General features: G+C 46.4%; 1 protein-coding gene across 1 annotated transcript in view; it reads right to left on the bottom strand.

Moving 5' to 3' along the window:
* Positions 1-439: 439 nt before the first annotated feature.
* LOC144755341 (mitochondrial glutamate carrier 1-like) overlaps positions 440-27,419 on the bottom strand; it is a 210,977-nt gene continuing 183,997 nt past the window's right edge. Inside the window, exon 9 of the mRNA XM_078644149.1 lies at positions 440-674. Coding sequence (XP_078500275.1) covers positions 515-674 — 160 coding nt within the window. The 3' untranslated portion in view covers positions 440-514. The remainder of the gene's footprint in view (positions 675-27,419) is intronic.

Here is a 27,419-nt window from a genome sequence, read left to right as displayed (position 1 = left end):
AAGAGGCACACTAGTTCATCTGTTCCAGTCCTGGGACAAGGTCATCTCCATTTGTAATATCTCTCCATCCTGTTTGACCTTCCACTGGTTTCCTAAGTCTGATTCTGCCCATTCTTTAAACCAACTGCTCTTTTTAATGTTATGATTCAAGTTGTAAGGTTCTTTTACTTTCTTTCTCAGCTATGAGTGGTGTGGCTGGTTTAGGTCACATCCTTCCTTTTGAGGGGCAACCTTTAACAACAATGCAGGGCATTACATCCGAGTATAGTGAAGCTGCTGACATGCCCCCTGATGTCCCGGATTAATATCACTTGCATTTAGCCCTGTAATACCACCCGACAGTCGAAATATACCAACCCATCAATGGAAAGGACTGTTGATTACCAACACATCTCTCACATTTGTAAAGGATCACAAATGTAAACAACACACAATTCAGTTTCTTGGTTCCAGGGTAAGTATTTATATTTTGAGCTGGTATCTCTTGCACTTTCAGTCCAAGGATTGGTAATGTTTACGGTGAGAATCTGCTGTACTGGGCAAAGTCAATAATAGCTTCACCAATTCCAACGAAGTAAACCACTTGGGCGATGCCAAACAAGGGTGCAATCAGCAAAGCGCGGCAGCCAGCTCCCTTCAGGAATGCGAATGGACCCTCCTTCTGCCAAATGCTCCTACGAAGGAAAGACAATATGAGCACATTAATGCATTCTCGAACTTCTACAATTATAGTAGTATATAAAAAAATACTAAACAGTAAAACCATAAAGCAAATAATTTTTTTCTGTACAGTCTGCTCTGAATGGTTATACATTGGGCTGGGATCATCCTTCTCTGACATCCGAATCTAGTACCGAGGGATGTTACCCACACACTGACACACAATGCTGTATTCTGCGAATAGTAGTCTTGCTTTAACTATTACTGTCATGAGTACAAGCTTAAAATTCCCTGCATGCTAAATACTACTGGTCAGATACCCAGGACTGCCTGAAGATGTCCCCATAACACTGGTGTCTTGCTGCAATGTAGGTGTGCATATTTGCTTCTATGACAATTATGTGTATCTGTATGTTTCCCCCCAGGGTCACTGATGCACTTTTGTGGCTGTTCATAAAGAAGCCATGTTACATATAGTCTTTAGTTTCACCTTATTTATCTGGCCCCAGAATCTTAAGCAATTTCTTTCTGGGCTCGATTAGTACTCATTAATGTTCTCTTCGATACGAACTATTCAGTGGCTTTACATCACCCTTTGTTTAGTCTTCAAGTTCAATTTTGACTGTCTTACTACTTTTGCGGTTTTTAAAAACTCGCTTACCTTTAGGATGGCGAAAACACAAGTGTTGATATTGGATTGGAAATGTGTTTCCTGCGCATGGGAGTTACACTTTAGCCCACAGAGAGACCAAAAGCAGTAATTCGTTGGGCCCCATGGCGGCCCTTGCAAAATGTAATGAATTTGATGGATGCTTTCCAGTTACACCACTGCATAAAGGTTTTAGGAGTAAAATGGCCTAGCTGGAGATTTATGGATATCCATTGACCATGCTTGAATTCCCAGTCAATTTCAAGAAGCTGGAAGGCAGATGTTGGAAAATGCCTAGATTTTACATATTGTATTATTCATTGAAGTAATACTAGTAAGTTACATGTTGATTATTTTCTCACTAGACTTTGCCCTTAGGTTTTTTCGTCCTTTTATTCCTTGTGGTATTTTCCCTTGCCTTCCCTCCTCTAGCTTATTTTATGGAACCTGTCGTGGCTATTCTAAAGGACAAGTGGAGGCACTTCATAGGGGTTGCTGATGCTGGTGAACGCTTGCCATTCTTGTATTTTTATATTGTACCTGTATGAATCCAAATTACAAACATAAAAAAATATTTTTTCTCCAAAATTATGTAGTTCAAACAGTCTTGTTTATTTCAAATACACAGGACAACAAGTACCAGAATTACCTGCTCAATAAAGACTTGATGTCATACTAGCATATGGCATAAAACAAACGTGAGTTTTATGCATAGAGATCTAACTAAGAAGATTATGGACTTATATGATCACTGCACTGCTCAATGACTTTTGCAGGGAAACGTTCTTACTCTTCATAGCCCCCGAAGCAGGCATACACTACATTGGCTAATACGTGTTTCAAACTAAGGATTCACCCTTATTTGTAAAGCTGCAGCCAGTGGCTCCAATGCTTGAAGGATTCTGCGGAAAATGTGTTTGTTACACATGTTAGTGCCTGCAGACAAGCTGGTATGGAGGCAGAGCTTATAGGGGAACTTTCAGAAGATATGCTTGCTTACGATTTGGAGAGTGTCAGCGCAGAGGACCTGATGCAAGCCAGGGGACATGGAAGCAGTGCTCGCATGGGAGTCCTTGTGCTTTGAATGGCCACGATTCGTGGTGCTGAGGACAACTGTGTCAATTCTCGTTGTAGATGGGTTGCATTCTAATGCTAAGAGGACAGTACAGGAGTTCACTATAAAGGGTCACCTAAAATCAGCAGTGGTGCCTTCTCTTGGTTGAAGGAGCGCTGCCCCCCTGCCTGTTAGTTACAGTAATTTAAACAGTCCCCGAGTGCCACTCTCGACTCTCCTAAAGTCTGGGGCCAACTAACACTGATGAGTTTGTAAGCTTTGGGGGAAGAGAACGTGGCCTATATTCTTGCTTGGCAATAATGGAGGCTGGCTGAAGTTCATTGCACATGTCTGGTTGGAGAGGTTACTGTCTATGTCCAACTGTACATGAGCCCTTTGGGCCTCTCAAACCCATGCTCTATTCGGACACCACATGAAACAAAGTATAGCCCTTTGGAGTCCATGAGAGCGCTGAGTTAACCTGCCCAAACCAATCCTCATGCAGTTTGAAGTATAAAATGCATGAGAGCAAAATCCTGATTGGTTGGCCTGTCCCCACAGACAGAGTGGGGGCATGATGATTAAAGAACATGACCAATCACTGTGTGGCCTTATTTTGAAGCCACACAGTGATTGGTCATGCTTCATTAAGGGTAACCAGTGGCGGCTCCTCCGGTAAGGCGGAGGAGCGTCATCCCACTGCTTTGCAGTAGTGAAATAAAGGAAAAATAAAATTATAATACCTCAAGGCTATTATCATTTTATATTGTCCTGCTGGGACAGCTTTGAAAGGCAGGGGAGGGCTTCTCTGACAACAGGGGGAGTGGTGAGCACATTTTGTAAGTGTTATTGACAGTTTGGCTGGCTGTGTCGGGCCGGTCAAACAGTCATGCGCACATTGTATGTTCTCCACCCAGGCTACATTACAGCCTGGATGGAGAACATGCCCAGGTTCCCATTCCCTGGCTGAGCGCCGAACCACATCGCCCAGACCAATGAGCGCTGTGATTGGCTCAGGGGAGCCTGGATGTGCTTCCTGTTCCTATGGTGTGGAGGGACAAGGAGGAGAGATGGAAGAGAGACACGGCGGTAAGGTAATATTTTTTTTTCTTATTTTAGATAAGCGCAAACAGCGCGACCTAATGCACTCTGCCGCGTGCAGAATTCCATGTAGCGCAGCAGAACTCCGCGAGCAGACCTAGAATTCTTGTGAGCTGTTTGCAGATTCTATTCAGCATCTCTGCAACAATTAAATCACTTCTGCCACGGAACGGAATGAAGACATTTGACAAAAGGCCCAAAGCGCACTTCATCAAATATTTAAAAAGTGCACAGTAGTCCTATCCAAGGCTTTCTTTAACTGGGCTGGGTCGGGGCACAGGCAGTAATTAATAGTTGAAAAGAGTGGTTGAAACGGGTCCCTTTTGGCCCCTATATTCATCCCTTTAATGACCCGAGCCAAAAAAAGCAGAGGGCAACGACCAAAATCTTTCCCTGAGTAAATATGACAGACACGGAGGCAGTTACGCTCTAGCCTGCACTAGAAGAACAAGGAAAAGAAAGCAAAGTCCTGGTGCCATCGGGCCTGTCTGCAACTGGTTTGATTTATTTGTTCCTTTGTCGGCAGCTCGTAGGCAGGCGGGTGGGAGGCACAGTACTGTGTCCTGCCCCTCAGACAGCTTGTTGGTGTGCAGTAAATCACCCATAATAGAAGATTTACTTAATAGTGCTCTGGTCTTGATGAAGGATAGAACACAGTAGGAAGGATTTTGTATTGTGGTGTGATCAGATGTGGCAGGGGGGAACGAACACGTAATGCTGTTTACAGCACTTGGAGGTAATATTTGATGCTGGTTATTAGCAGAAGCGTTAGGGGCAGTTATCGGTGAAACTCGTAGGGCCTAGCGGTCCTCCACTTAAAACTACTGAAGCAAAGCCATAGACAAAGAGTTGCCCAGCAAAGGGAGGCAGTCAAATGCAGAATAATGTTGTGAGGAGCCCCAGCTAGAAAGACATAATTAATATCTTGTTGGATTTTAAGAAGTTCTGACATAGATTTCTTATTTGTTTTGCGGTTTACACAATAAATATAAATGACTTTCACTGCCCCACAGAATTTTGAGTGCACTTTGTGAAATGTTTTACTGCTTCTGATAAAAAGAAATACCTTTTTGCCAGTTAATTTCAGTTATATATGGAGTAAAGCTTTCTGAATTTGGGAGACACAGGATTTGTGCTTTAGACCATGCCTTTAATTACATAAACCACGCCCCTTTTAAAAATTCCTGTTTAAAGAGCACCCCTCCCCCCTTTTAAGTGCCACTCTTACAGCCCTGATCATATCTAATTAGTATTAAAATAATGTTTCCCTTTCAAATACTTAATCAGCTCTGTTATATTGCACTGTAGCAGGGATTCCGTTCTCCTACAGAACTGTGCATAGAGACTTGGAACCTCAGTGAATTAGGGTGTGCCAAAACTCAACTCAGTACCCAAAATCCCCTTACCGAGCTACCTACTGTGTCTCATTGGTCATTACAAACTCCCAATGTTTAGACAAACCAGAACATGAACTTAGAATACCTCAGGTCACGTGGAATACATGAACACTCTTTCGTTATACAATCATTCCAAACCAGAACGTGGAGTAAATGAAGACGCGTGCACATTTGAAATATTTATTTACTAATGCCGTGTTCTCAAATGCAGTATCTTAGATAATACAAGCAAACATATTATAAGAAGCAAAGTTATCAGCATAGTTACTAGTCCATAGAATGCAAAAGGTGACAACATACTAAAATGCTGTAATGAATAGGGGTTAACAACACCTAATTCTCACCCTCCCTATCTAGTATATTATATTATATCTAAGAAGGTCTCTTTGGATTTTAGCAGGGCGACCCCATACCTCAAGATCCTAGTGGCAGAGGATCACATCATCTTCCACCAGCTCTCTGCATGCGAAGCACCATCAAGTCTGTCTCGTGTGCTCTAAGCAAAGCAATATAAAACGCGCCTAAAGCCAGATTTTGGCAGCAGCTGCATTTATGTTATGTCTAGGAAGGTGCGAAGATCAGACCTCACAACAATACTGTGTCGAGTTATCCTTGAGGCTTCAGCACTCCCTGTACAGACATAGTTTACCAAGCAAAGCTGATATCAGAGCAATAACATATTATTCTCAGGTAAATCACAACGCTCTTCTAGGCTGAAAGCTAAAACAACAATTATGTGTTGTGTGCAGAAGCAGCAAAAGGTAAAATGGCGTTTAAACATTTAATAAGCTCATGCTAACTTAACACGGTATATAGGTAAGCAGTAACTATATGACATCCCCCCATGATCCGAGCATGGATAAGATAAGATAAGATAAGTCAAAGGCACATCATGAGAGCAGAGTTCAAGAACGATGAGCCATGTCAATATTTAAAAATGGTGTAAAAAAGTTTTCATAAGTCAATTTAAAAAAATCCAACTTGCCAATCCATTGTTCACTTTCACTCAAGTCAATAGGTCTGGGTGGTGAAAAATGTATGCACAATTTGCCAAAAAATTATGTAAGTATAAAACGGGTTGTCATCAAAAACCTGGAAACGCCCTAACGCCTTTAGGACAAGACTGAATATGCAACATATGCAGCAACAGCCTCCAACAGGAAGTCACTGTCATCATCCGAAAACAGTTCAGCCATCCAATTCAATAGTGGGAAAGAACATACGTGCTCTTCCAGTACCGGAGCCTCTAGCACCATCAGAGGACAACTTGGTGGGTTCTCAATAAAGCTCTGTGCCAAGAAATCTTGTGCTGCTGCGAGTATGTTCCAATGACCCATTAGTCCATGCATCGCTGCCAAGGCCATAATCCTTTCGCCAGAACAAACCAACTCGTGAGTAACTAAGGGACTCATCAGATGATTAAAATCGACGTCAGGAGACACCGTCTTGCAGAAACACAAATCAAGGGCCCAGTCGAAATCGCAGCTCAGGCAATGAAACACAGGCTGGACACATGTGAAATAGGAAAATCGAAACGATAATCCATATGCCGCGCTTAAGGTCGCAAGCGGCAGCATGCCATAATATTCAAGCATCCTGTTGTGAAACAGTGCCAGGTGGGGCTGTGCGGCGCGTAACACAGGATGGGCATCCATTTTTAATAAAACAAAATATCACCAGAACGCCTGCAGCCAGTGCCAGCAAAACCGGGAATCCACCAAACAATATAGAATGAAAGAAAGCAGGAATGACCCCAAATATTTTTTCAAAGGAAGTCACAAGACCACTGCTAACTATCTTAAAAAAGTGTGCGAGTCCAGAAGTGGAGGACGCGTTAAAGATTGAATGAATCAGCTCGCTGAAATGCAACGGCAAATCAGTATTTAAAAGAGCCTGCACTTCTGTGCGGGTGTTAGCTATGTGAAGTACAAATGTTTCACAAGCCGAACTCAAGGCCACTTCTTTTTGTGACAAAAGGGCTCTTATTCTGCTCATACCATTGAACTCTGCCGTCAAGGTTGGGATGCACGGCCAGATGGAAACATCCCCGTTCCCATGCGGGGGTGGCTACAGAACATTTTTGCAGCAGACCACACGTTCAGATACAGTCACCACATAAGCAACACCTCTAATTAACCCACAACAATCTTCATTATTTGAAAGTAAATAACTGCCGTTTGCCAGTAATGTGAAAGTGGGGACTATTGCGGGAACCAGAGTACCTTTCAAAACACAGGCTAAATTTGGACGGTCCTGGTTACAAGAACCCTGTAATTGAATGTGTCTACACATTAAAGAGTGATCTGGTGTCTCTGTACACTCCTCCCCTTTTAGATACACTTCTTGTCCATCTTTTAAACATCTGTAAGTAAATGGGAGCGACCAGTCTTCATGGAGAAACAAACTACCCAATGATTCATATCGACCTATAGCAATATATCGCATACAATTTGTAAATTTATACAAAGCAAACGGTAATGTGATTAATCTGTGGATAAGCCACGTTGCAGCAGTGGCCTCTGCCACAGAAAATGGTAAAGATTCCAACCTTTCAATATGTAACATGGAAAAAGATCCATCTCGCATTGAAAGCAAGCGCTGCTTGTCAGTTAAATTAAAAGGGGCAAAGAGGGAGGACACGTTCATGTAAGACCATGGCACCTTGCCAGACTTAAGCGTCTGTAGGGTCCATGCAAATTGCATAATTGAACGCAATTGATTTTGACCATGGTATAACACAGACACTTCATCCTGCACAATATCCACAACAGAGGACACATTATTATCTAACGTGTAAATGCGGGAAGAAAGCATGTTAATACTATTATCTACAACTGCAAGCACCTTTTCTAGATTAGCTTGATCAATAGCTCTAAGGCGTGTAGCCGCCTCAATCTGTGATGTCTTCCAGATTTCATTGTAAATCGCATATATCCATCTTTTTGATCTACCACTAGCCGGGCCTTTTATGAAATCATCTAAATCTACATCATCATTCAGCTCGGATAGATGCAGTTTAACTGCAGCCAAGGTAGAATGTTTTAGCCAATTTTGACATAATTTGCCTACAGAAGAAGTGGTGACAGAATGGTCAGTTTCAAAACGTGGATCAGGTCTGACTTGTGTAAAGCCATCAGCTAAACCCGGAAAACGATGCTGGTATGAATCAGCACTCCTGTGCCACACCAGCCAACCTTTTGGATCCAAACTGGATATGTTAAAGGAGGAATTTAGCAATAGAGTTTGTAACTCTCTGAGCGTAAATTTGGTAGTATCACCCCAACCCAAATATTCTTCCAAATCAGGGAAGGAAGGAGTATTCAATTTTTTAGAAGTAGCCAATCCAAAGCAAGTTGTTTGTGAAATTGTCGAATTCAAAAACAACATATGATTTGGGATGAGACATACACCACAAACGGATTTAAGGTCAATGGTTTCCTTCCATAACTCATAGCCTTCTACAGCTAACTTGTCTAGAAAGGACTTCGAATACAACAACTTAGTATCGGTAAGTCTAACCTTGGACATGTACTTCTGTGTTATTTTAAAATAAAAAGACTCGGGATTGGACTGATTAAAGTCGGTAAAATAAGTGTACTTTTTCAAAAAAGTACTCGAACTGCCTTGAATAGGCGCTGGGCAATGCTCCCACTGAGTATAATTTACAGTATTCCTTCTGGAATTAGTTTTATGTAAGTAGTGATTGCCAAAATGTTGGAAGCAAAACAAATCACCATAATTAGCAGATTCTAAGTATAAATCCTCAGCATCAAAGGCAGCATAATATTTCAAATCAGAAAACAAAGCCTCTACGGCCTGAACATCCCAATCATCAGAACGTATGTTTTGTTTTACTACATCCCCCATGTTAACTCTGAGCACATTAGGGACATTAACAACCTCAGTAGGGCCATGGATTTGAAATTTAATGGCATCCCACACAATCCCATCAAGGACAGGCCAAGCAGTGATGTTAACAAAAGTCAAGTCTCTTTTCAGTCTGTGAGCTGAATGCGATGAGGAAAGGGGGGCCAAAGTACCATTTAGATGTCGAATGCATGTTCTCTCCTCGACATAGTGTCCATTGACGATTCGAAAAAAATAAAACACAAAACCAATTGACATAAAAAGGTAAATTGAAAAAAGTACCAGCCAAATATATGTCCAAGGGGGAATTAAAAAATGTTTATTAAACAAACTGGCATATGTTGCAAAACGTGAGAGCTTTTTCGAGTTATTTGAAACAGAGTCAAATGAAAATCTGGATTCTGTGGCCAAACGAGTTTGTAAATCAGGCATCGATAACTCAGTCGGGTAAGTGTAATTAAGTTCATCAACGTTATCACCAGGCAAAGTACTTAATAAAGGACTGGAAATCGCAGGCATCTCGAGGGCCACCATTGGCTCAGGATTAGAAGCAGTGGCCAAAACAGAATTTCTCACAATCGAAGGACAGGAGACTGCCGGTGTCATACTAAGAAGAATTGGCCACTCTGTGTATCTTGACATTGTCAATTGAAATAAACCTGTTTTCCTTAGGACCTGGAAGTGGTGGTAAAATGACTGTTCTTGTGCCCTTCACGCCAAGCACAGGAACCGGAGCTCGATAGGAAGGACCAAATTCTTTCTTGTTATCGATCTTCTCTCGAACCAGTTCTCCAACTTGGGGTAGCCAGCCAACTACCGGGATCTGCAACGCATCATCCGATGTGGAGGGCAAATGTTCCTTTGCAAGACTGTCTCTGGTCTTTTGTAGATCCTGTAAAACATTGCAATGTTCATCTACGTCAAAGGTTGTGGCGTGGGCCACGCAGTCTAGACCGTCAAGGTCCGGGACGTACATCTTGATACCAAAGAGCATTTCGTATGGGGTCCGCCCACCCAGAGACCTTCTAGGGAGATTATTAAGAGCACGCTGCACGCCATTGAGATGGGCCAGCCAGTTTCTGCCAGTGCCTATAACTCGAGCTGTCAATGATTGCTTTAAGTCACAGTTCATTCGCTCCACTACACTATTACCCTCAGGTCTGTACGGAGACGAAAACTTGACTTGGACCCCCATCGACGTCATGGCATCCTTGTACGCCTTAGAGGCAAAAGCCGGAGCCTGATCCGAATGGAAAGTACCACAGGCAAAAATCCCTACAAAGACACGCAAATCTCTTATGACAGTCAGTGAATCAGCGCTGCGATGGGGCCATGCCCACAGAAAGCGTGTGCATGAATCAACTGCTACTAAGATGTACTTATACGCAGTATCAGAAGAAAAAGGACCGCAGTGATCCAAATAAACGCATCCTAGTGGTTTATTGGATATGTACAACTGTGTCTGTGGCGGACGCGCAACAGTCTAAGGCTTAATCTGCTGGCAAACGTCACATTGAAGGACATAATCGCGCGTCTGTTTGTACAGTCCCCGCCACCAGAAACGTTGTTGTAATTGAGATACAGTGGCCGAGACGCCCGCATGCGCAGACGCCACACCTTCATGCGCCGCTGTAATCAATGTAGCTCTGCGGTCCGAGTTGGGAATCAACCGCTCCCCAACTTCAGGAATTTTCACATAAGGAACCTTATCGGGACTTAAGTGGTATGTGTACTTCGAAGGGAACCCCGTAGGATGTTTACCTCCCTGCTCAGTGGCAGCAACAGCCGCCAAGATATCATCATCAATCTTACTTTTGGACCATGTAACTGCTGCAACTAAATATGTCGATACGGCAGATTTCGCCGCCTCATCAGCAAGCGAGTTACCAACAGCGTGAACTCCAACACACTGATGACCGAGAGTATGAATCACAAACACAAGTGGCAACTGCTCTTTAAGCTCAGCCACTCGAACCCAGATCATTTTATGTTTTATTGTGCTACCCTTGGAATCACGAAAGTCATTCTGAATCCAAAAGAACAAGTTTTCATTGTAAGACTGGACACACTAATAGAAATCCCTCACAATAAGAGTCGTCACACTAGGATCTGCATACTCCAATGCAAGCATCAGAGCCTGTGGCTCCGCCAATTGTGCGGTGCAGTCCCCTAGAGTCTGCGTGTGCACGACTCTGGACTTGAACTCATCGTTCACCATGGCACCGACCACAATGGCGCATGCGGAAACGTAGGCGTGTTTAGAGCCATGCGCAACCTGCGCCGAACCATCAGTGTAAATGATGCAATGGAATTCCTCCAAAGGTCGCATTGCTAAAGGAGCCGGATGAACGAATTCATACTGCAAGTACTCCTGCGACCGTAATGAGGCGTCAAAGATAAACGTGACATCCGGGGACGTCAAGGAAGCAGCCCATTGTATCCATCGAGGGTGCAAAGCTTTTGAATTAGGTACACTGGCTTTCGTAACTGCCTCCAAGGCAGGACATGGGGTAACAACCAACATGCGTTTTCCCTGTGACAGAGCACGTTCCTTAAGAATCGCCATCTGCACAGCCGTTAAAACTTTCTCCACAGTGGAAAATCGCATTTCAGCCGAAGTGTACAAGTGTGACTTGTAAGCAATAGGTACTGTGTCTCCTTCATTAAAAGTCAGGTAAGTGAAACCCACCGTTCCAGGGATGAGTCAGTAAGAATTTAGAAGCGAGCAGATCAGCCTGCAAAGATTGCAGAATAGCAGAGTGCTCAGGCAGCCAGCATGATTTAGAAAAGGTTGGTTGTATCAAAGCATACAAAGGCTTGATATGCTGGGCATATTCTGGAATGTATGTTCTCCCGAAATTTAAAAAAACCAGTAAAGACTGTAATTTTTTCAGAGTTGTTTGAGAGCGCAGTTGTGCGCATTTCTCCGGGAAGTGAGGTGCCAAACCTCTACCTTCATTGTTGAGCTCGTAGCCCAGGAACAACACTGTATACTCTGCAATGTGCGATTTTGCAAAGTTGAATTTGTAACCCATGTCTGCAAAGGTACAAATTAAGCTGTTTACTCGACACAGATGCTCCAAAAGTTCGTCGTCTGTGAGATAAATGTCATCCACATACGAGCATGCATCTGGATTGATTCTCTCCAATAGAGAGACTATGCGGGCAGTGAACACCCCTGGACTATTCTTATAGCCCATAGGCAAACGCCGAAATTGTATTTGGACACCGCCGCAAGTAAAGGAGGTCCATTGGGAACTCAGACCATTCAATCGATGAGCATAAAAACCGTTGGAAATGTCAAGCGTGGTCTTAAAACGCATACGCACAAGACCATCCACTAAGGCAGAACTGTGTGTATTCTGTACTGCACACGTACGGCAAAGCGAGTTTAAATGCCGGTAATCCAAAACCAAACGGTACGAACCGTCAGGCTTGGTCACAGTAAAAAGAGGGTTATTCATAGGTGACACACATGTTTCAATTACTCCTTGATATTCCAATTGTTCAAGGATTTCCGCAACGGAAGCCTTAGCTTCACGTTTAATGGGATATTGCGGTTGAGGCTGCGGCTGGCACCGTAAAGGAATTTCGTGGGCCGGGGACAATTTATCACACCCACATTGTGTACGGTACAGAGCCGGCGCTAGAGCCTTAGCCCACTCTTCTGCAAAACTCAGCGCATGCTCCTTCGAGACTGTGTGCGCGAAACTGGGGAGGATCACCTCCTCTCCTCGCGGAGCTGCGAGAACAAAAGGTGGGGGCCAGACAGCCTCCGAAAGCAAAATGTCATACGTAGATGAAAGATTTTCCCAAAATACAACTTTTATGGTACGTTGTATGTCACCTTTGATTAACAGGACAATTTCATAAAGTCTATCAGGGGGAGCAACTCTAGTATCAGCTGTTTCTATTACAACGTAACGGTCAGTCGCTGTCACCTTCAGTAGTGGACGCAGGGCCTCTCGCACTATGGTAATCTCCGCCGCGCTGTCCAGCAAGGTCAGAACCCATATCAGATACCAAAGCCGCGTTCTCACTATCTGTGGCATATCTCGCTGTTAAAGCGGCGACTTTCTTCTTTTGAAACTGGGGTCTCTTTGGCGTAGAGCCGTCCTGCTTTCCTGCACCGTCTTTCGGGCGGGGCTGGTCACGTCCTTGCTGGCCTTCCCCGACCCCTTCCGCCTCCTCCACCACAGGTCGACGAGGCCGATGACTCCTGAAAAGAACGAGGAGAGCGTTGATCAGAAACCTGAAATCGATCAGGTGATTTAATCTTCGCGCGATCGCGCAAGTCATAAACACGTTCTGTGGGGGCAGGCACGGGAGACGCAGGACAAGACTCCTGTTTCTGTTGCTGTGGCTTTCCCTGTTTTTGTTTTTTAGGCCAATTTTGTTTTTTGGTCTTGGGCTGAACCTCCGTGTCAGACTTCTGCCCTTGGGCTTGCGTTTTCTCTTTAGTGGAAAAAGGCTTAAGACCCCTACTATTGCGACCTACGGTTTTATAAGCCGCTACAATAATCCTCGCTAACTGACGAGGTTTCTCGGCATCCCGGAGCGCCTGCAACGCATTGGCCACCTGAAAGTTCACTGCATTTCCCTTGACATTAGCAAGGACAGGATCGCAAACCACATCAAAGGTGCCACACAGGCGCATGTCCAATTCAACCGCAGCCTCAGATCCGTGCTTGTCTTGAACACGTTTAAGGACCGAAGGCAGGACAGTCATAGACGGAGTGCCGTAGCACCTCGCATAGACTGCCGCAAACGTTCTACCCCAGGTCTCACAGTCACTGATTTCAGGGGCCAAGTCTTTGGGTAAACTAATTGTCAGAATCCTGTGTTTCTCACCAGGAGTCGTGTTAGGAAATACTGCTTCCAGCTGGTCAAATTTGTCAGCAAGCCAGAAAGGAAATTCATCCTTATCTTGGGGACGCTTGCCCATCACAGCATTGACCATCACTGGACTGAGCTTCATACCACCGGGTCCCGCAGGAAGCGCCGCACCTCACGGAGCCCCACCCGGAAGATTACAGGTGATGTATTGTACCAACGCTCGAATAACGCTAATGGAGACTACATGTAGTCTACGAAGTTCAACAACGGTACAATTGCCGTGTTGAGGATGAGGAGTAAATCCAGCCATAACAGGCCAATTTGCGCCTGGAATGGACAAAAGACCTAACCTCGGAGCTGTTAAAGAATGGGGGAGGGCGCCACCAAACCAAACGCGATGCTGCCATGTATCAATAGGTACTTCCTGTGCCCAGTACGGCGTGTACTCATTCGGCACAGGGGAGGGAGTGTACGTGTGGAACACACCTGTAGTGCCATCCACAGCCAGGAACGTCACCCACGAATAAAAGATTTCGTAAGGGTAAGCTGTCTCCGCACTCACCACCATTATCACGGCCATGCCATCCACAGGGACATTATATTGTTGCAAATGATTGCGCACCGCAATTCGACTATGTTGCGGAATGTCCACGGCATTAGCCATGACGTCACAGAGAGGAAAAAGGACATAATAAACTTTGTAGCACAACTGGGTAGTAATTCAAGGAAACCGTTTAGAAAGATTCAAGCTTGAAAGACCTATTTCAAAAATAGGTAGGTTTTTTCCGACATCACCGTTTTCCGGAAACGACAATGAAGGGGTTAAGGATTGAATGAAGTACTACTTGAGTGTCACGAAATGAGACCACCAACGTTGGGCGCCATGTAGCAGGGAATCCGTTCTCCTACAGAACTGTGCATGGAGACTTGGAACCTCAGTGAATTAGGGTGTGCCAAAACTCACCTCAGTACCCAAAATCCCCTTACCGAGCTAGCTACAGTGTCTCATTGGTCATTACAAACTCCCAATGTTTAGACAAACCAGAACATGAACTTAGAATACCTCGGGTCACGTGGAATACATGAACACTCTTTCGTTATACAATCATTCCAAACCAGAACGTGGAGTAAATGAGGACGCGTGCACATTTGAAATATTTATTTACTAAAGCCGTGTTCTCAAACGCAGTATCTTAGGTAATACAAGCAAACATATTATAAGAAGCAAAGTTATCAGCATAGTTACTAGTCCATACGATGCAAAAGGTGACAACATACTAAAATGCTGTAATGAATAGGGGTTAACAACACCTAATTCTCACCCTCCCTATCTAGTATATTATATTATATCTAAGAAGGTCTCTTTGGGTTTTAGCAGGGCGACCCCATACCTCAAGATCCAGTGGCAGAGGATCACATCATCTTCCACCAGCTCCCTGCATGCGAAGCACCATCAAGTCTGTCTCGTGTGCTCTAAGCAAAGCAATATAAAACGCTCCTAAAGCCAGATTTTGGCAGCAGCTGCATTTATGTTATGTCTAGGAAGGTGCGAAGATCAGACCTCACAACAATACTGTGTTGAGTTATCCTTGAGGCTTCAGCACTCACGGTACAGACATAGTTTACCAAGCAAAGCTGATATCAGAGCAATAACATATTATTCTCATGTAAATCACAACGCTCTTCTAGGCTGAAAGCTAAAACAACAATTATGTGTCGTGTGCAGAAGCAGCAAAAGGTAAAATGGTGTTTAAACATTTAATAAGCTCATGCTAACTTAACACGGTATATAGGTAAGCAGTAACTATATGACAGCACAGTCTTGATGTTCAGCATACTGTGCTTTGAGAATATGATGAGTTAAACAGTGCAAAGTGTTCTGCCGCCTAACGAGGGGCAAACCATGGCAATGAATGGTTGTTGTTACCAAATGTCCAGCAGGCCACAGAGAGCATGAGTGCAGCATACCAAATCTTGGAATGCCCATGTACTGCAGAGCAATTAAACTGCTCTTTAATTTTGTGATCCTGACTGTGAAAACCCAAGATAATATAATCGCTGTGTGTGAGGGCTGGGATAGTGGTCATGTGTAAACCAGAGTGAATACGTAAAGTTGGCAATTCTGGTTTTGAAGTGTGTTATTTCCTTTTAGTCTTTTCAAAGGTTTTGTGAGGGAGAACCCCCTCCCCAAATCTCCCTAATGTTCACCAGTCTTACTCACTATGCTCGCTCACCAAGTCAAACTTGCCCCTAACATTTATACCCACCATTTTGAAAAGTCACCAGCCAACACTACTTAAAATGTCACACATACCCAAACTCAACACCTAGCAGCTATTTGACCTGTGCAGTACATTCTATGAGACGTTTTCGGCGCGCCAATCTTCGTTCCGTTTCGTCTTAATAAGAGTGTATTGAAAAACTGTACATCTGAGCCCTGCATCTGAGTGAATGAAAGACCACTAGCGCCACCGTGTGCATTTATGCCATTAACATTCGTGACTTAGAGGCACTTCAAACAAATGACATATTTGAACCATTAAATGCAACTTTCATGACTGTTTTATGCCTTCAAAGTATATGATTAATTGATCAAAGGTTGCAGCAAGTAATATAACACAATGACGCTTTACCTAATATATCCCTGCTATTAATTTTTCTGTCATATTGAAACTTTCTAATAATCTGCCTTTCGAACTTTTAGGCAGCTTTTACATATACTAGCAGACGGTAAACTCACATCCGGTCAACTCACATCCGGCCTAGCATATGAATGTATGTGTAAGAGACGGCCTCAAAAGTCTAAGGGGGATATCCACCCGTCACATGGAAAAGATAGAAAAAATAATTCTTTACCTATTTAGTGGCAATAGATGCACATATATTGCTGGTAGATAAATTAATTTTATAACACTGCTTGGGTTCTGAAAGGCTGGAAATCTTTATAACGTTATACGGAGAGTCGCATCAGCAGAAGGCAAGGGGGGATGTAAGTGACTCTGCTGACGCCACAAAGAGATTAAAAAACAGATTCAAAGCCAGAATTTTTGTGATAGATGTAACGGTCTAGTGTTTCGCGGGTCTCGGCTGAGACCCGGAAACACCCCCACACATTGTAGCACCTTCTGGCCAGGCGTGGCCAGAAGGCTTTAAATAAAGGGACCGGAGTCGCTCGGGACTTCCGGTCCGTACCTGCATAGCTGTGTGTGCTGGCCCCTCATTGCACGTAGTGTGACCGTTAGTCCGTGGCCTGTAAGTCTGGTGGGCCACGAGTAGCTCCCTTACACTGGCGACGAGGGCGGACACTGGTGAGAAGAGCCCTACGACGGAGCAGCGGCCCAGCAAGCGCGTCGCGCCTACCTGAAACTTGACGGCCTGCGCCGGCGGCGGAGGCCCTGCTGTGCCTGAAAAGTGAAGGCGGCGCGGAGTGGGGCCGGTAAGCAGCGTGAGGGGAGCTGCGTCAGGGACCGGCGCTGTCCGTGTGGTGAAGTTTGGAGCGTGTGTCAGGCCTGGGGAGGGCCTGCGACGGCCTCGTGTGGTGCGCGCATGCGCAGTGAAGACGCCCGGAGCGTGTGTCGGGCCTAGGAAGGCCTGCGCCAGCATCGTGTGGGGCGCGCATGCGCTGTGAAGACGCCTGGAACTGCCCGGCGCTTGTGTGGCGCGAAAGAATCCCTGAGTGCTGCGGGTGCAGCGTGTGTCCTCGCGGAGAGGAAAGGAGCTTCTGGATCGTCTGTGAAGCCCTGAGTGGAAAAGGAGAAGACGGATAACAAGCACTGGCAAATTTAAAAAAAAAAAAAAAACATTTTACGAAATTAAATAAATAAACCGGAACAAATAATGAACAGCGCAGTATAAGGCAATATATAAAGACAGTGAACCAGTAGGGGTCTAACGTCACCAATAAGACCCAACTATGTCGGGACAAGAGGGGGCAGCGACAGGGGGAGCACAACAGGCTGCACAACCAGCGACAGTGGCAGGAACAGTGGCACAGCAAGCAGTGGGAACAGTAATCCAACAGTCCCCGCACTCACAAATCAACCCCCTGCCACCGTTTACTGCCCACATTGAACCAAATACCGCCGCGCCAAGATGGGCAATGTGGCTGCGCCGATTGAACAATTACTTCACGGCAACGCGCGAGAAGGACGATGAGGTAAAACGCTCCCTCCTATTGCATTTTGGAGGAGATGAACTCCACAAGCTATTCACACACCTACCAAATACAGGGGCAGCAACAGACTACAATGCGGCAGTACAAGCGCTAAATGACCATTTCGACCCTCAACTAAATCCCCATTATGAACGATTCAAATTTAGACAGTCCAAACAAAGAGAAGGGGAGACCATGGACGCGTTCCACGCAAGACTCCGGGAAATGATAAGCACCTGCCCTGACGACGATCAAACGAAGGAAGTGACTGCCCAACTGATCCAGGGTTGTAGAAGTAAGCATTTGAGGACACTAATTCTGCGACAATCGCGCATTACGCTGGACGAGATACTGATGCTCGCCAGGTCACACGAACTGTCAGATGCTCGTGCCACCGCAATGGAGGAAGCTATAAATCCATCCACCAGCCATGAAGTGACAGTGAAAACAGAAAGGGTGGACGCAATGAAAAGCAGCAACAGCGGGGGCAGAGGAAGATGGCCGACCCGGACGCAGCGAAAGGCCCCGTGTGGAGCATGTGGATATGAGGAACACAGCCAAAATGGCTGTCCTGCACGTGGGAAGGCGTGCGCCAAGTGTGGCGGAATGAATCACTTTGCGAGCGTCTGCAGAGGGGGCGCCAGAGGAAATTTCAGAGGTCGAGAGTCGGCAGGGAAGAAAACTCCAAACAGAGCGGTCAGACAACTGACACTAGAAGACGCCCGTGGGAAATCGGCTGCGACGGGGGACAGACCACAACCCCGGTATTCACAGTACCCAGATGAATCGTCAACGGATGAGGACGATGAGTGTTATTACGTATCATTTGTCAGTGAGTTGAAGAGAAGACGGAGACCGCAACCCAAATGCGAAATACAGATCGATGGATCGACAGTAACGGGTGTAATAGACACTGGGGCAACGATCAATGTGATGGGGTGTCAGCACTACAATGCATTGAGACCAAGACCGGAACTGTTACCATCGAAAGCACGCATCCTCACGTACGGAAGCACGAAACCATTACCCCTAAAAGGAAAAATGACTGTGCAAGTAAGAGCAGAGGGACAGGAGCTCACAACAACGTTTCATGTAATAGATCGAGAGGCAGATCTACTCATAGGAAGCCACACCGCAGAAGACCTCAAGTTGATAGCGTTCGCAAATATAGTGAAGGCGCTACACACAGAGGAGCTCCTACAAAGGTTCCCCTCACTATTCCAGGGTCTGGGCACCATCAAACGACCGCCAGTCAGGCTACACATAGACAAAGCAATACAACCGGTAGCTCTGCGCCATAGGAGAATTCCATTCCACCTGCGGTCAGCGGTGGAACAGGAGCTGAAGAATCTTGAAGAACAAGGGGTGATTGAAAAAGTGACGGGGCCAACCCCGTGGGTGTCACCCATGGTAATCGCACAGAAACCCCGACAACCTGGAAAAATCAGGATTTGCATAGACATGAGGATGCCGAATAGAGCAATAAAACGAGAGAGACACCTCACGCCTACAGTGGACGACATTTTGACCGATTTAAATGGAGCGCAATGGTTTTCTAAATTAGATCTTAATGCGGGATATCATCAGCTCAGGCTGGCGGAAGAGAGTCGGTACATCACAACGTTTTCTACACACTTGGGGCTGAGACGTTACAAGAGGCTCAACTTTGGAATAACATCAGCAGCCGAGATCTTTCAGAACACCATCAGAGAGATCCTATCCGGGTTGAGCGGAGTATTGAACATAAGTGATGATATCCTGATACATGCAAAGACGAGTGAGGAGCATCATAGACGACTAAAGTCGACACTCCGAAGGCTAGCGGAGTTCGGAATCACCTTGCATAAGGAGAAATGCCAGTTTTTCAAGCAGTCAATCAAGTTTTTTGGCTATGTCTTTGACGCGGAAGGTGTCAAGGTGGATCCCAGGAAGTCATCAGCAATCAAAAACGCCCCCGCTCCGACGACAGCCTCAGAGGTGAGGAGTTTCATGGGGATGGCACAATACTGTGCCAGGTTCATTCCGCAATTAGCCACAATTGCCGAACCGCTAAGAAACCTGACGAAGAAAGAAACGGCGTGGAGATGGTCGAAAGTAGAGGCGGAGGCGTTCGAGAAAGTCAAGAAAGCGCTACTGGATCAGCTTAGACTTTGGTAGCTTCCCGGACGGGAGAGTGACAGTAGTAATGGTGGACAGTTACACCAAGTACCCAGTGGTAGAGTTAGCAACATCTACCAGTTTCGCAAACATTCACCCGCTGCTTAGCAAGACTTTTGCGCTATTTGGCATTCCCCGGAGAATTAAAACGGACAATGGACCGCCATTCCAAGGAACTGAATTTAAGGAATTCTTAAAGGAACTGGGAATAAAACATCACAGAATCACTCCACAATGGCCGCAGGCTAACGGGGAGGCCGAGCGTTTTATGAGGACAGTTAACAAAACCATACGAATTGCCATGGTCGAGGGCAAAGACCCAGAGGTAGCGCTGCAACTGTTCCTGAGGGAATACCGGAGTACCCCGCACAGCACAACCCAAAGATCCCCATGGTCACTGATGTTCGCCGGGCCAAGGAGGGATCGACTGCCCATGGCTGACAATTGGAAAGTGGCGCCATACAGACCCGCGGCCACCCAAGAACGACGGCGAAAGACCAATGAACGGGCTAGTTACAGGAGAAGGGCTCAAGACAAAGAACTCAGCCCAGGAGACACGGCGCTGCTGCGAGCCAGAAGACCGGGAGGCAAATTCCGTACGCCCTATGAGGTCGACCCGTGGGTCATCAAGACAACTAAAGGTACGGCAGTGACAGCACAGAGAAATGACGAGGTGGTGACCAGAAATATATCATGGTTCAAGCGCATCCCAGCGAGTCAGGACAACCGACAAGGTGGTGAAACACAGGACACGGAGAGGGCGGAGCAAGATGATGGCAACCTCCATACAGAAAACAGAGTGAGCGCACCAGAACCAGCGAGGGGAACAGAGCCCGGCTTACAAGCGACCAGGGGAGGTGAGAGCCACCATCTAAGACCCAACCCTCGACCCAATGTGAGACTTGCTGATTTTGCGTGTTGACTTTTGATGGTCCTGTCCAAAGGGTAAACAAAGGACCAAGTTGGAATGGGATGTAACGGTCTAGTGTTTCGCGGGTCTCGGCTGAGACCCGGAAACACCCCCACACATTGTAGCACCTTCTGGCCAGGCGTGGCCAGAAGGCTTTAAATAAAGGGACCGGAGTCGCTCGGGACTTCCGGTCCGTACCTGCATAGCTGTGTGTGCTGGCCCCTCATTGCACGTAGTGTGACCGTTAGTCCGTGGCCTGTAAGTCTGGTGGGCCACGAGTAGCTCCCTTACAATACTAGATCAGGATAATTTTTAAAGAAAGGCCCAGAAACCGAAAAAAATAGTTGATGAATTTCGCACTGCTTTGAGAGGATTTACAAATAACATATAATGGTTTTTTTAAAAACTTTATTTATGGACGCATCACTCATAGATCACATAATATATTCACAGCACATCAATAATGAGCAATGGTATCGCTTTAAGTGGATAACATAACTAGTTTGTACCGTATAACAAACTTTAGCCGCATAAAAAACACAGAAAACCAGTGATTGATTATAGCACCACACAAACTAATCCAGTCTTCTGAGGCGATAGCATAGTAAACAAGTTCGAAGTTCATACAATAGACCAAGATCATGAGCACGGCAGGCAGTCATTCCGAGGTTTGCTCCGTTTGTGCCCACAAGTATTCCCTGAAGGGGTCCAGATGCATTTGGGCCTGGATGATGAAGGCAGTTCTTCTGAATACAATTCTAATTGTTCCTGGCAGTAGGTCATATCTTTGAGCCACACATTTACATTAGGTTTCAGTCTACTGTCCCATGTACACAATATGCGCCTTTTGGATAATAACAGAGCTACTCTCACAAACCGACCTACTAGAGATTTGCATTGAGGGGTGTAGTTCAGTAAACATTCTAAGGACGTACATGGCAGAGCCTGGCCCGTCATCGTGTGCAGCAGCGCAATAACCTGCTCCCAGTACCTGAATACCGCCCCACACTGCCATGACAGGTGCAGAAAGTCAGCCTCATCCCGGCCACATCTCCTACAACATGCCGAGTCGTGTAGTCCCAGCTTGTGCAATTTTAGGGGGGAGTAATAGACCTGGTGAAGGAATTTAACGTGTATGATGCGAAGGTTGTAATTAGATGTTAACCTTCCCGTCAAGGTGCAGATTTGTTCCCATGCTGCATCTGTAATAGGAGGTACCAATATCGAATTCTAGCGGGCCAAGCTCTTATCGTGTCCTATGGTCGTGTCCCCCTGTACCGCTTTATATAGTAGCGTTATCAACTTCTTCCGGTTCGGAGCGACTATCACCATCTGTAATGCCTGAGATACTGGTGGTTCATTAGGGAATGTAGTGTAATGGGCCTTAATCGCCTGATGCAAACGAAAGCAAGTGAAGTGAAAGAGTCGTGTGGGTGCTGTACATAATCAAAGTCGTTATCAGTTACATATTTCCCGTACGTATAGAGGTCACCCACTAATGTTTCGCCCACCTCATGCAGTGTCATCATTGGGTCCTGTTCCTGCGTTACCAAAATGGCGGCGTGCCCTTGGAACGGCAAAGCAGGTGCATACAGTGGAAGCCGGTTGGTTCTCCTTCCGATTTCCTGCCATGCCCTCATCGTGATGTCAATAGTGTTGATCTCGTGTTTGGGCATGTGACGTCTGACATGAGTGAGAATACCCTTTAGGGGCACTGGGTGTGCGTCGCCGTCTTCTACTGCCACATGAGGCAAAAAATCATGTGGTTAGAACCAGAAGTAAGCATATTGTGCCTGGCTACATAAGTAATACATGTAGAAGTCTGGAGCTTGGAAACCCCCCCTGTCAAAGGTCTGTGTAAGGGTATGCCAATTGAGCCTAGGCTGCATGTTCCCCCATACCAGTCGCAACAGCTGAGACCGAAGTTGTGTAAAGAAGTGGTTTGTTAGGCGAACAGGAACATTACAGAATAAATATAAAAACCTCAGAAGGATGATCATCTTAATTAGGGCTATGCGATCTGACAGAGAGAAAGGCATTCCCACCCATCTATCTATCTGTTCAGACAGTGCGGTGCAGGCCCGGTCATAGTTTTCTTTGACGACCACATCCGGGTCCCGGTGGACCCACACTTCAAGATATTTCACTGGGTCAGCCGACCACAAGAGCGGATATTCTAGCTGTGGCGAGGTGGTGATTTGCTTCAGGGGAATAATGATGGATTTTTCCCAATTAATTTGGAGTCCTGAGAAGAGGCCAAATTTTATATATTCACGATCACTGGGGAAAGGTACATGTGGGTTCGCGGACATAGATGACCATTCATCTGCATAGAGAGAAATTCCCACAGGCCGATTGTGAAAATTCAGTGCGGCTGCCCTATGCCCCTGTCCAATTCTGCAAGCTAAAGGTTCTAGGATGAGGGCAAAAAGGAGAGGGGATAGTGGACAGTCCTGTCGAGTACCTCTCTCCACAATAAATGGTTCTGAAGTTACCCCGTCAACTCCCACCCTAGCAGTGACGTCAGTATAATGGATTTGCACCCATCTGATGAAAACCGGAGGGAAGCCAATTCGGTGGAGCATGAAGATAAGGTATCGCCATTCCACCAAATCGAATGCTTTTGCCACATCAAGTAACACGGCAAGTAAGTCAGGATGTAGCACATGAAGCATAGCTAATATAATACGTAGGTTGAGGGAAGTGGAGCGCTCAGGGATGAAACCGGACTGGTCAGGGAGCACTAAGAGTGGCAAGAGGGGCTGTAATCGAGTGGCCAACACTTTCGCAAGAATTTTTGCATCCAGATTTTTTAACGAAAGAGGGCGGTATGAGTCGCAACTCGTCTGGGATTTGTCTTTCTTCAGCATAGTAATTATGAGGGCCTGTCGGAGGGAGGGGGGAAGATGGCCAGTGTCGTGGGCTTGAGCATACATCTCGAGGAGATGGGGAATAAGAAGATCCGCATAGTGTTTATAGAACTCCGCAGTTAGGCCTACAGGCCCCGGAGCCTTATTGTTAGGAAGGGATAGAATGGCCTCTCTAATGTCTTTGTCGTCTATGGGCAACCCCAAGTATTCCCTATCGACATCAGAAAGCCATGCAATAGCCGTGTCTTCGAGGTAGTCTGTCATGGCCTCCTCCGTCATAAAACCGCTAGTGGAGTACAGCGATGCATAAAACAGTCTAAACTGCTCCACAATTGCATCATGTGTGTGGTGTGATGTACCGGAGCTATCTATGATGTGATCGATAGGGGGGTTTGCGGACCTACGCTGCAGGCTATCTGCCAAATTTTTACCTGCCGGCTGCCCTCCCCATATGCGCGGGCAACATGGCGTTCAGACAAATATTTAATTTCTGTTTCCGCCAATGCGTTATATTCCTCCGTCAGCTCTCGGATCCGGGCCAGTGTTTTCAGAGTGAGATCGTGTTTGTAATGAGCCTCTAATTCTCTCAGTCGCCCCTCTAGCACTTACAATTGCCCCCTAAGGTCTCTAAGTATTCCTGCCGTCGTCCCGATGCATACCCCCCGGATCGTGGCTTTGAAGGCCTCCCACAGTTTAGCTTGACTGCTTACAGAACCAGTATTGAGATAGAAGAATTGCACTATGTTGGACCGTATTGTGTCTGCAAAAACTGGATCTAGCAGGGATATCGCCCGGAAACGCCATGTGAAGGGTCCATGTGGAGCATCCGGCAGAGTCAGAGTCAGTTCAAGTGTTACAGGACTATGGTCGGACAGGGTCCAGGGAAGAATGTCGACCTTTGCCACACATGCGTCCGCATCTTCGCTAAGGAGCCAATAGTCTAGGTGAGACCAGCTATTAAATGCCGGAGCTATGTGCATGCCAGCTAGCACATCCGCATGTCGCAGCCGCCAGGAGTCTACCAATCCCAATTCCGCCATGGCCCCTCTGATGCAATGGGCTACTCTAACCATGCGGGCACCGGCCGGGTCAGATTTGTCGACTGAGGGGTTTAAATGAGTGTTAAGGTCGCCTCCCCATAGTATAGTAGATTCCGGCCAGGAGTACAGTACATCGAGCATGTGGAGGAAGGGTGTAGCATCATCAACTACAGGGCCATACGTGTTAACAATGGTGACCACCAGTAGACCTAGCTTACCCTGCACTACAGCCCACCGGCCCTCAGTGTTGACACTGGTGCGAAGGGCCTGAAATGGCACCCTTTTCTAAGAATGAGCACACCTCGTGTGTAAGTTGAAAACGACGCAGCCAGTCTATAAGAAGTCCATCTGCCAGCTATGTTACCCTTGGTGTGTTTATTAAGATAAGTCTCCTGTAACAAAGCAATTCTCATGTCATGCCTGTCCAAGTACGCTAGTACCTGCCTCGTCTTTTTTGGCGTGTTCAGACCTCAGACATTCCAAGTCATACATTTAATCGTACTACCCCTCATTTGTGACAATTGATCGCTAGGTGATAACAATCAATAAAGCGAGTGTGTATGTGGTAATGGACATAGAGAGCATACATATCATCAACATACCAATCACTGCAAGTGCGGCATAGAACATAGAAACCATCCCCCCTCCCCTCACCCACTTCAGCAGCCCCAATTTGCCAAAGGTTACACCCCTGTACGCCCCAACACTCAAGGGCATCAACCCTGTAACTCGCAACCAACTTTGAACCCACTGGGTTGTGCCTAACCAAAGCAGAATTAGGGAACACAGTGAATGGGGAATACCCATGAGGGGACGTAGTGGCTCAATATGCCTCCCGATCTCACAGGGAGGGGTCACAGGATCAATATGGCATCCACCATCCCGCTGCCATCCCATCGATCCAGCAAGGAAAAGACTGAAGCATGAAATTGACATCAGGGTACATTAGTGCAACATTAGATGGCTATACCAGCTATGCGCAGACATAGACAAAAGTAGCGATGCATGTATTACATTAAAACATTCCAATGCTGCGTGGCGAACAGTGCGTAAAATAGGCCCCAGCTCGGGACACACCTGAGAGAAGGAGAGAAGACCTCCCATCATCCCCCCCAGTACATAATAGACACATGGAATCAAACACTTTGTGGTGTACCCGACCAGTAAGAATACTTTAGGTGTTACAAGGTGTAGCCTAACCAATGAGGAGAAAGGAAAAAAAAGAACACAATCACATCAAATACATCTGCGGAACATTCAGTCGTCTACATCGGACATATGTGTTGGGGAACTCCTGTGACGACGGAGCGATTTTGCATGGTCCATAGCCTGCTTGGGATTTGTGAATATCTTTGCTGTATCCGCCTCTGTGCCCGCTCCACTGCAAACATGGCCGACAGGTTATACACTCCACAGACATCCCGTAGAAGCGTTTCCACATAGTCCTCAAGCCGTTGTACATTTGTGGATTCTGGAAGGCCCAGTATGCGCACATTATTGCACGGTGAGCGCACTACGATATCCTCGTTTTTAGCCGTATTACGGCCAGGAGTTTGGTGATGTCAGATGTCTTAGAGGTGACTTGCTGTAACCCATCTTCTGCTTCTCCCAAGCGCGGGGCTTGCTTGTCGAGTTTTGAGGAAAAGTGGTCCATCCTCCCATTCAACACTTCAATCTTAGCGTCAATGGCCTGTAGGCTGGCCTGTATGGCCGCAAGGGACTTCTCCAGTGCTGTGGATGGCGGCGTAGCTGCATCTAATTCAGAGTAAGAAGCTGCATTGTGCAAGGATTTAGCACCTTTGCGCTGGTCGAAGGACAGCAGGGGTTGAGACTTATCAGGTTTCCCCATGATGACTTATAGGAGTAGGGAAGGAGTGACTGGCTAATCAATCACTCTTTAGGACCTCCACCCGGCAATCAGCGAAAGCACCTAAGGCTAGGTCCGAGTCGTGCCGCAAAGTGCTTCCAGCAGCGGCCTCCTGCACGTTCAATTTGCCATGTGGCGAAGACAGCACTACAAGTGGCCCTAAATGCTATGTCCCCACACTATCGTTGATGCGCCACGTGTCCCCCCTGGTATGGCGCAAGCAGTGTATTAGGCGCACAGCATTCACATGGAATAAGCTCTACAGAGTCGTAGTCTCAGCGCTAGGCGCACAGCACACAGTAGGGGGGCAGCTTGTCGCAACGCGCGCCACGTGTGCCCTTGCAATACAGAGACCACGCTATGGTAGGATTGTCAGGGCCCATAGCTCCTCGCATGTGCAACTGAAGGCGAATGACTGGGTCGGAGTCATGCCACAAAGTGCTTCCAGCAGCGGTCTACTGAGTGTCTAACTTGCCATTGGGCGAAGACAGCACTACAAGCGGCCCTGAATGCTATTTCCACACACTATCGTTGATGCGCCACATGTCCCCACTAGTATGGCGCAAGCAGTGTATAAGGCTCACAGCATACACTCGTGATAGGCTCCACAGAACAGTAGTCTTAGCGCTAGATGCACAGCACACTGTGGGGGGGGGGGGGGCAGCTTGTCACAGCGCGCGCCACGCGTGCCCCTGTGCTCAAGAGACCGCACTGTGGTAGGATTGCCAGGGCCTGTATTTCCTCACGTGTGCAGCTGAGTGCTTATAGCAGAGGCATGGGCGAACACGCCTTACCACAATCTACAAGGGGGGCTCGATGTCAGTCCTGTAACGCAACGATGGTAGAGTGTGGCCGAGG

Source organism: Lissotriton helveticus, chromosome 5_1, assembly GCF_964261635.1.
Source record: "Lissotriton helveticus chromosome 5_1, aLisHel1.1, whole genome shotgun sequence".
Classification (NCBI taxonomy): Eukaryota; Metazoa; Chordata; class Amphibia; order Caudata; family Salamandridae; genus Lissotriton; species Lissotriton helveticus.
The sequence above is the reverse complement of the archived record's forward strand: the minus strand, read 5'-3'. Positions and strand labels throughout refer to the sequence as shown.